Source organism: Notothenia coriiceps, unplaced genomic scaffold (assembly GCF_000735185.1).
Source record: "Notothenia coriiceps isolate Sejong01 unplaced genomic scaffold, NC01 NC01_scaffold00005929, whole genome shotgun sequence".
Classification (NCBI taxonomy): Eukaryota; Metazoa; Chordata; class Actinopteri; order Perciformes; family Nototheniidae; genus Notothenia; species Notothenia coriiceps.
Genome location: NW_011338630.1, coordinates 117,797 through 128,341, shown reverse-complemented (window position 1 = coordinate 128,341; position 10,545 = coordinate 117,797). Strand labels below are relative to the sequence as shown.

Genomic DNA, 10,545 nt, shown 5'->3' with positions numbered 1-10,545 from the left:
TTTTATTTTTCCCTCTATAGATTCTTACAAAGAAAAGTAATCCAGCAAAATACCTAAATCAGGTAAAAAGAAATGCAATGATTGGAGAGAGGAGAGGAGGAACAGACGAAGGAGGGAGGGAGGAGAGTGACGGTCATGGGGGGGGGGGGGGGGGGGGGTTTGATTGATTCTCATACAAGAGTGGTATCGCAGACAGATCTCCATACCAGACCACAGGGTACTCTGGATTCTGTGTGTCTGTCACTGGATCCACAGAGGGTGGGAGGGCTTTATCCTCATCTCTTGTCTTACTGTGACTCTCTTACTCTCTTTATTTCTTCAAAACATTTTGCCTTAATCTTGGTCCAAGTCTAACTCATCAAGGGCGGTCCACTTAAATGTGGTCAGCATCTGTTTGCAGCGCACAGAGGAACATCAGCACATCTGGAATTAAACTGTCCAAACTGACGTACGGAGGAGTGTTTACCTGTCAAATTTCAAAGGTAGGTGTTTTTTTGCAATCTTGAAAATCGTTTTTTTTAACCATAATATTATTGTTATCTTTAAATATCTTATATTTTTCTATAACTTTTAATGTTATCAGTTTTCAGAGTCTGCTTTTTTTTTGTGACAAAAATGTAGACAATTAATTATTCAATTGACCACATTTTGAGCACAAGTATACTTTCTTTCAAATGAAAAAGCAAAAAAAGGCACTTTTTGTATTGTAGACATTTGAAGTATTTTTTTTTTTACATCACTTTCTAATATTTAAAATATAAACGGGGGCTTCAACTGGTCCTTTTTCTCCTAAAGATCATTTTAGTGAAAAGTACTGAAAGGAAATCTGGACAGGATCTGGTGGACAGCATGTCGTGGTTAGATGGGGTTAGTGGACACTGGGCCAATTGTGCGAAACTGTGATCAAAATGGCGATCAACAAGTGTGAAATAAAATGAGCCTGCTGTAATGGCCTGCTGGAGACGCTCCCCTTCCCCTCCTGCTCCCCTTAGGGGGATTCCACTCTCGGTGCTTTCTCCACTCTCCTCTTGATCTTTCTGAATTTTATGTAACGACTTGAAATCATAAAATGAATGACTATTTAACATTTTTACATTTTGGAAGAACAATCACATTTTTACAATTTTTGTATGCTGAATGTCTCACTTATTGTATATCTATATATGATATATTAATTTATATAGGGAATATTAAAGTTCTACCTTTTTCTGTTTCTTCAGCCACAGCTACCTTCCTTCCTCCTCAGTGACCACCAGCACTGTCGGCCTGATGTCTTCGGTTGTGGCCCCAGAAAAGCCCGCCTCAAACACCATGGGCCCCAAAGAGGTTTGTACGGACCTCACGCATATATTAGTGGATTAATGGCATGCAATTCAGTCTGATTAAGAAAACCTAATTGAAACACAGTATGGGGCAAGCTTCTTAATTAAGTGCATTCCTCTCTTATTTAGTCTGCCTGACTGCAGTCCTAAAAACAGTGTTGGGATAAAAACTCATAATGTAAGGAGATACATTTTCTTGAGCCAAAATGGAATTAATGAACTGTTGAGAAGACAAAATATGCTGGTGCATAAAGAACTGACGATGTGAAAGTGATTACTGTCCGTCATGTGGGCGAAGTGAGAGCATAATACAGTGAGGGTGAGACTTTAAATTAGTATGTCTTCATCTGATGATTATTAACTCCATGACTCTTCAGGTGGAGCTGATTCTGGTGAAGGAGCAAAATGGGGTTCAGTTCACCTCTTCCACCTTAGTAGGTCCGACTCCTCCTCAGACCAACCCCAGTGGGGAGGAGAGGGAGACCTGGGGGAAGAAGATCGACTTCCTCCTGTCTGTGATCGGATTTGCCGTGGACCTCGCCAACGTCTGGAGATTCCCCTACCTCTGCTATAAGAATGGAGGAGGTGAGATGGATGAAAAGGCTGGGGGGAGGGGGCTCATGTTGGCCTAGAGAGGGTGGATAAAGGAAGTAAGGAAAGGAGTTAAGAATGTTTAATGTGAGAGTGAATGTCTTCATCGCCTGTGAGAGTAGTGAAGGAGGAAATTGAAGCGTTGATGGTGTTTGTTTTATTAGAAAAGACAGGGAGTACAGAAAAAAGAATAGAAGAAGGTGAAATGAAGGTGGAATTGAATCAAGCATGCTGTATATTTGATCCTACTTGCAAATCCATGTGCAAGCAAAGATTATTTGCTTGTGTGTTCTGTTTGAGATCTGTTTTTCCACCCTTTTTCCGAGATCAAAATAGGGGGAAAACCACCACAGCTGCTCAGAATAGATTAGCTCTAACAATCACTAGCACTAATTATAGCTGTTTAACATAGAGCTCTAATTATGAGCTTTAAATGATGCTGTGGCCATAGGCAAGACTCACCATATGTCCCTCAAATCCAGCATGTTGTCATACCTGTAATCTGGCAACATTTAACAGTTTAATCTGAGGAAATTAACCCTTTTTTATTATCATTTGGAGCTGTTTATTGAAATCTGACGATAAGAAGATTGAAGGGGGAATGACAAAGCATCCCGGTTAGAATAAAACCAGGGACATTCTGGCGTTATAACTCCATTAACAAGGTGCGCCAAACATAAACTTTATATTTGTTTTAATATAGTTGATAATCACCATAATCCATACTCTGTGACAGTAACGGTATTATGTAATCCAGTGTTTCTCAAACTTTTTCTCAGTAATGTACCCCCTTTGAAACATTTTCTCAGCCAAGTACCCCCTGACTGACCCAGAACATTTTTGATAGAAAAAGCCTATATAAATAATTACAATATAGTAATGTTCCATCAGTGTGTGATTTATTAACTCCTTCATGCATGAATTACAACAAACTAAAGATATTTTCATCTTCATGCATGAAAAAAAAGAACACAACGAAAAAAAATTGAAACAGATTTTTCAAGGAGTTTTTCAATTGAAGTAATATCATGTTTAACAAACCAGTGAACAAAATGATATATTATGAAAAACTATAAAATACAATACACAAATTTGACATGTTTATATGAGGACCCTCTTGGTGGTTCTAGGAATATTTTCCTTGAACCATTTTGTTTTGTTTATCTCACGTACCCCCTGCAGTACCCCCAACGTACACCTAGGGGTCAGCGTACCCCCATTTGATGTAATCTAATCATTGTTGGTATTTTATATATTAATGATAGCTCTATCAAATGACAAAGGTTTAACATGAACATTGGAAATTGTTTATTTTATCCTGTAATATAGCATTTTGAAATGTCCTTTTATATGTAGACATTACGTTGTTGACCTGTCTCTGTGTGTGCAGGTGCGTTCCTGGTGCCATACATGTTCTTCATGTTGATAGCTGGCATGCCTCTTTTCTACATGGAGCTGGCTCTGGGACAGTATAACAGAGAGGGGGCAGCAGGCGTCTGGAAGATCTGTCCAATATTTAAAGGTAAGAATGCCACATACTTAGATGATGCAAATGATGTTCCAGGCGTTCACGTGTATTTCGAATCCGCCTGTCGTGGTTTGCGCATGCCTGTCTGTTTGATAATAGACCTTTAAGATCTACATGTGTTTTCTGTCTGCTTGTCTGCCCACATGCCTGTCCGTCCACATGCCAGTCTCTTTTGTCTGCTTGTCTCTCCTTGAGTGGGGCGACAGGCATTGTTTATCCTCCCCAGAACATCAGGTTGTGCTGGCACTCAGATGGAAAGCAAATGAAAATTGGGCTCTTACCCTGATTGTCCAAATCCTTCTGTCAAATAAGACTCTCAGGAGTACTTTTCAACACATCAATAAGCAAAAGAGCCGTTCAGGAGCAATGCCATCCAAACATGCACTAATGGAGAAGAAATGTCACGTTTCTAAGCAAAGTCATTGGTAAAAAGAAAATGCTTTCTTGGTTCAACTTTATATTCTCTCTCTCTGTACTGTTTGCAGAGTTTGACCTTAATCAACATTTTACACCTTACAATCACCCCAAAGATGCAACAGCATTACGACGTCAAATACCATTAAAACCAGCTGTCCATCTGTTGCTGCACAGGACAATGCTGATGCTGTCAAACAGTGTCTACTGTGATGGGATGTCTTTTCTGGAGCTGGAGAGCGATCTGATGTCTGACAAACTGAAGCTTTATTCAAAGTATTCAGCAGCAGAAATGACATTGCAAATAGTACACAGAGAAGTGTACACGCTGTATACCAACAACAGTTCTGCCAAAACTCCACCTGCATCTGCATATTAACTGGATTCTTGAGCTTTTCAAAAAAATATGTGCCTGTAGTAAAACAATCTTCACTAAACAGAAGTGCCGCCTGAAGATAAAGGGGCGCCACGGCTGTTACTATGTGTCTGGTGTGACCTAGCAGTGACCAAAGACCTACTGTACTTAAATGATTCCTAACTTGAGAGAAAAGGATATCATTTTATATTAAAAATATATACAAAGTCTACCGTTTTTAAATATATATTGACTAGGAATTAGCTAAAAAAAAGTACTTGACATGTACTGTGTGTGCCCCTGTAGTGTGTTTCTGAGTGTGTGAGCATGTGCCTTCTGCCGCAGACCACACTGTGTAGGTTGACGTTCTAATCACATGCTTCACTCTTTCACTGTCTCTCAGCAGGGGATAACAGTAATTATAAAGATACACACACACACACACACACACACACACACACACACACACACACACACACACACACATGCCCATATTGACAGTCATTACTCTGATCGAGAAGCTGGTTTCCTCTCAGGATCAATGCATTTGAAGAAAATGAGCATGAAAGGCAGACAGAGAGATGGCACAGCCGCATGTGGCGCTAATAAGAGGCATCGCTGCCTTGACAAATACCACATCCACATTACAAAAGGAATCAATAAGGCACACTTCAGGTCATGGCTGTTAGCAAAGGTTAGCATTTAAATACTTCTTTAGAAGAGTGGACATTGTTTCAGATGTATTGAAGGGTAGATGTGTTGATAATTGAGGCTTGAAGAGGAAACCTTTAGTTGAGGGTCTTTCTTCACGACCGCAGGCATGTTTTGTGGGCTCATGCTGAACGTGAGATTGTGCTTTCTGGTATGCAATTTAGTGCTGAAGTCTTTCTCGGATAAAGTCACTGTTCAGGACTGCAATGCCTGAAATTATGCTTAAAGGTCACCCATTAGGCTAAATCCACACCTCATGTGTTTTATAAATAAATATGTTGCCCCATTGTGTGAATAGATTCTGAACGTTTCAGGAATAAAGAATCTCTCTCTTTTTTTCCTGATCCAAATATTTAAAAGAAAATGAGCTTGTGAAGTCACAACTGTCTTTTGGGTTGGACAACAATTAGCCACTAACCAACCAAGGTAACGCCCGCCCACCTTATCACCTGAATCTCCTCCTAGAGCACCATTGTGTTTTTTTAACCAAACACTTCCATAGGGGGCGTGGCCAGCAGCAGCTCAGGTGTGTTTAAATCTACAGATATAGAATCAGCACTTTTGGAACAGGTCCCCTTCAGCAAGACAAACTCCAGCTAGCATTCCCTAGAAAACAATTCAACAACCATCAGTACTGCAATTCCTAAACAAATCCAATGCATCAGAAGAATAACCCCTATCTACCAATTTATGTCAACCACAAAGGGTCTCAAGTACCCTTTTCCCATCAAACCGGTTCCAGGGCCAGTTCGGACATGGTGCCCGATTGCGAAAAGGTTCCGCAGCAGGGCCGGCTCTCAGCCCCTAAAACCGGTTTGCATCTGGCACCAAAAAACTGCTGGTCAAGAACCAATAAGCCAATACGTCAGGCTTACATTGGAGGCTGGGGCGAGATTAATCTGAGCAATAATAGTTGATGGCGAGTGCGGCGAAGAGAATAAAGTTGTAACAAGCAGTAGCGCTCAGAATGCAAAGTTGCTAGAATGCCACCACACACATACATTTATATAAAGCTAGACAACAATAACCAGGCATGCGTTTACACGTATGCCTGGTTACTGGTTACTGGTTACTGGTATACTGTTAAAAGCAGCTGGAGAGAAATGCAGAGTGACATGCTAAAAAGATCACTGGTCGGAAGTAAACTGGCGGTTGCTTTTTTTGTGAGGGGTTATAAGCCAAAAAACACTCTTTAAGGACTGACGCAGTGATGTGCATGTGGGATGTAAGAGATTACAGAGAGGTGCCCCTTTTAAAATCTCATGTTTTTATGTGGGCAGTTAGCATAACAAATCCTCACCTATTTGTAGCTCTTTTTTTAATACATATGCATTACATTACATTGCATTTAGCTGACGCTTTTATCCAAAGCGACTTACAATAAGTACATTCGACCAGGAAGATACAACCTTGAAGAAAACAGAATCATTGTACATCAGGTTTCATAGAGCCCAACATTTCAAGTGCTACTCAACTGGCTTTAGATAAGCCAGCCCTTTATTAGTATATAAGTGCTCTGTTAGCAGTTCTTTGTTAGTAATTCTATTGCTCGAAGTGGAGTCGAAAGAGATGAGTTTTCAACCATATGCCTTTTTAATTTCTTTCTCCAACAGGTGTAGGCTTCACGGTGATCCTCATTTCCCTGTACGTTGGTTTCTACTATAATGTCATCATCTCCTGGGCGCTCTTCTATCTCTTCTCCTCGTTCACCAGCGAGCTGCCGTGGGTCCACTGCAACAACAGTTGGAACAGTCCAAACTGCTCTGACTGGGCTGACAACAGCTCAGTCAGCGACATTTACAAGTCCACCCCTGCTCAGGAATACTTTGAGTAAGTTGGATTTACTTAATGTTTGTTTCCTATAGTAGTTTATAATTTAAGGAAATTAAATAACATTAATAATTGCTATAATAGTTGTTGGCAAATCTTCTTATTAGTATAAAAACATCATTTTCTATGGGTATGATTTCCTGAAAACGGATGCAGAGTTTGGCTGCATTTAGCTTATGCAGCCTCCCACACTGTGAAGCTGACCAGGTGTCTCCTTTTCCAAAGAGTTGGGGGTTGTTCTGTTGTGACAGTTGAAATATTTGATCCATGCTAGTTGAAATTGCTGTGCGCTATACACATAGAACCACCTGCAGACAATTTGACCACATTGGTCGAGCATCGGCTGATCTTTTTCGTTTTTTGTCTGCAAGACAGTCTCTGAAATGATTTGAATCAAAGATGTTTCGTCCGTCAGGTGACTCGTGTAACCCAACTTTACAGAATGCAGTTTGAAAGTATACTTTGACATATGTTAGCTTTAAATGCAGGTGGAGTTTTCTTACCTTGGCAGGCTATTATGATCATAACTTAATGAAAATTACAAATGTAGTAGCAACAGATGTGCGAACACCTGGCATCTTTCTGCTTTAGGCTTTAGATCTCTCTTTCAACAATGCCAGGCATTGATTGTTGAGCCAATTAAATGCAGAATATCAGATTTACCAGATTCACATCCAAATGTATAGGTCAATTCATGTTGTGAATAATAATGCTCAACAGAGCCATACCAGCTCAAATCTATCCTGCTGATAACGACCGATAAAGGCCATTTATCCTCCAGGCAAAGGCTTCTACCGTAGCGCTGTAGGTCTTAGAACAAGAATTGGTTAAAGGTTCTGAATTGAAATTATATAATATTTCAATGATTTATCAAACAAAAGCCGGCAGAGTTTTGACTGGAGAGTGGTTCTTACCAACATATTCTCCTTCCTCAGACGAGGGGTGCTCCACATCCAGGACAGTAATGGTATTGATAATCTGGGCCGTCCACGCTGGCAGTTGACTTCCTGTCTAGGTGTAGTGATTGTTCTGCTCTACTTCAGTCTCTGGAAGGGCGTCAAAACTTCTGGAAAGGTGGGTCATGAAACACTTTCCAATTTTCTTTTATGTGAAAAACACAAAACTGCGCTGATTCCTCTCAGTGACTCACTTTACGCTAGAACAAATGAGAAAATATCAAAAAAAGGCTTGTTTTCCATATTGAATGCATTCACATGTTTGAATCTGACTATGTGTTTGTGTGTCCTTATATCTCTGTTCAAATGTGTGTGTATCTGTGTGTGTGTACCTCGCACGACCCTTTCAGGTTGTGTGGATCACAGCCACGATGCCCTATGTGGTCTTGACTGTGCTGCTGATCCGCGGAGTCACTCTGCCTGGAGCCATCGATGGCATTAAGGCCTACCTCTCCGTGGACTTCTTGAAGCTGTGTGATGCCCAGGTGAGTTTTAACAGGAAGGGGGTAGAGCAAGAGGAAGAAAAGGAAGGGTGTAGAGATTTTATTTTATTACTTCAATATTTCACTAAAATGTGTTAAGAAACCTGAAAATGCACATAATTATAAACCAGTATAAAAGATTTTCATTGACATTATCCACCCCAAGTTGTTACGTCATGAATTAACTTAAATGTAACGTATGAAGATAACAATCCATTTCAAGGGCTTTGCAACAAACTGTTACTGCTAAGGAGTGTTGAAGGCAATATTGATGTTTTTCCAATGCTGATTGTGCTGTGTTTCACTTGTACATGCTCTAAAGAAAATATCTTATATAAGGCAAACTGCAACAGTTCACACAAAACCAAAACAATTAAGATAGGAGCAGAGAAATGTGGAGAAGATATGTAATCTTTCAATTTGATCAACGTGCTTCAATGAAAAATGCCTGAGTAGGGAACTATTCCTGCAAACGGAATTTCCAACTGTTGAGTTAAAACACAACATCTGAGAAATAACAAATCAAAGGTTAGTTTGCAGGGATAAGTGGGCTACCAAAAGAGAGGCTTTTCCTTTTAGGCTCAAAAAAAAAGTGAGAACACTATTTGTGTAATGTTCCTTATCTGTGAAAGCCGTTATCACAGCACTAAAGAGCTCAACAAGTAAGCATGCAGGACTGAAGGACTCGGTTATGGAGAATGAGAGAAAAAGCAAGAAAGGAGACAGAGAGATGCATGGCAGCAATTGGAGAATTAGATTAGATAGATTCATGGAGCAGTAATTTGCAAAATTACCCCCTGTATTCACTAGCGTCTTTCATCTATGGCCGTTGAATGAGTTTCCTGCAATTATCCCTAATAATGGCTTTTTTCCTCTCCTGTGCCTTTTGTTTGCCGCTTCACACAAGTGTGCTTGTTCCGTCGCTCCCCAGGTCTGGATCGACGCAGCGACACAGATCTGTTTTTCTCTGGGAGTGGGGTTTGGTGTGCTAATTGCCTTTTCCAGCTACAACAAATTCAGCAACAACTGTTACAGGTAAAGACACACAAGGCGAGGAAAGAGGGGATTCAGAGAAACGGAGAGAGGACAGGGAAATACACACAAACACACACGCAACATAAGCAGGTGAATTACAATAACCTTTGAAGCTCCTTGAAACCCGCTATGTCTTTGACACCATGCTGTGCAACAGGCAGCCGTAACACCAATCAAAACTGTCGCACTCTTTGAAAATCATCAGCATCCCACAGGAGGCTTTTATCTTTTGTATTGTGTTTATTTGTTTTGCCTTCTTTATGTTTCTGATAACTGACATATGACACTATCCACCTTCAGGATTCCACCATGATCATAACTCCAAATCACTGAACGTAAATGAAGACAAAATGCCAAATATGTCTCATTCTGAAAATAAATGAGAATCAGCTTTCTTTACTGCACATGTGTACAATTTGTCTCCTTATTTAACTTTCACACACCAAGTCCTTACAAATAACTCATGTATAATGTACATTTTTGCAAATTAACGGAGGTGTAACTCCTAGAAAAGGGTAGGTATGCAACTTGCCAATCTGTCTCATGCAGTAAAAGGCAAATATTGACTACCTGACCAATCCATTAAATCAATACGGCAAGCTTGAATTATTTTTTTTATCCAAAGAAAACTGGCCTTAGCACACTCCTGACTAAATCATTGACTGACTGTTGGCTTGAGTTCATTGTCATTGCATACTGAATGATGACTGATTGATATATGGCTCATTTTTCTATATTCTTTTTATGGACTGTTTTTCTTTTAATTACATTTTTTACAGAGACGCCATCATCACCAGTTCTATCAACTCTCTAACCAGTTTCTTCTCCGGATTTGTGGTCTTCTCCTTCCTTGGGTACCTGTCCCAAAAGCACAATGTAGCCCTGGACAAAGTTGCCAGAGACGGTATGGTATAATTTGGCTGTGTTTGTTTTGAAGTGAAGTGTATTAAAAAATATCATGTGGAGGCAGTACATTTTTTATTTTGTCTGCGTGTGTTTTGTACTGTTTGCTACTTTTCTTGCTTGAATGTGTCGTTTCCCAGGTGCTGGTTTGGTTTTTGTAATTTACCCAGAAGCCATTGCAACACTACCTGGATCATCAGTGTGGGCGGTCATCTTCTTCATCATGCTGTTATCACTGGGCATCGACAGTGCAGTGAGTGTATACACACACACACACACACACACACACACACACACACACACACACACACACACACACACACACACACACACACACACAAACACACACTCTGTCTCACACAGACTCTCTCTCTCTCCCTCTCTCACATTTGATATCTTTATTTAACTCCTTCAGACA

At 40.2% G+C, this 10,545-nt stretch overlaps 1 protein-coding gene across 1 annotated transcript in view; it reads left to right on the top strand.

Moving 5' to 3' along the window:
- The first annotated feature begins 202 nt into the window (after positions 1–202).
- slc6a3 (solute carrier family 6 member 3) overlaps positions 203–10,545 on the top strand; it is a 16,048-nt gene continuing 5,705 nt past the window's right edge. The window contains exons 1-10 of the mRNA XM_010768681.1: positions 203–482; positions 1,221–1,326; positions 1,700–1,907; positions 3,304–3,435; positions 6,535–6,751; positions 7,687–7,825; positions 8,058–8,192; positions 9,121–9,224; positions 10,004–10,128; positions 10,268–10,380. Of these exons, the coding sequence (XP_010766983.1) occupies positions 1,270–1,326; positions 1,700–1,907; positions 3,304–3,435; positions 6,535–6,751; positions 7,687–7,825; positions 8,058–8,192; positions 9,121–9,224; positions 10,004–10,128; positions 10,268–10,380 (1,230 nt within the window). The 5' untranslated portion in view covers positions 203–482; positions 1,221–1,269. The remainder of the gene's footprint in view (positions 483–1,220; positions 1,327–1,699; positions 1,908–3,303; positions 3,436–6,534; positions 6,752–7,686; positions 7,826–8,057; positions 8,193–9,120; positions 9,225–10,003; positions 10,129–10,267; positions 10,381–10,545) is intronic.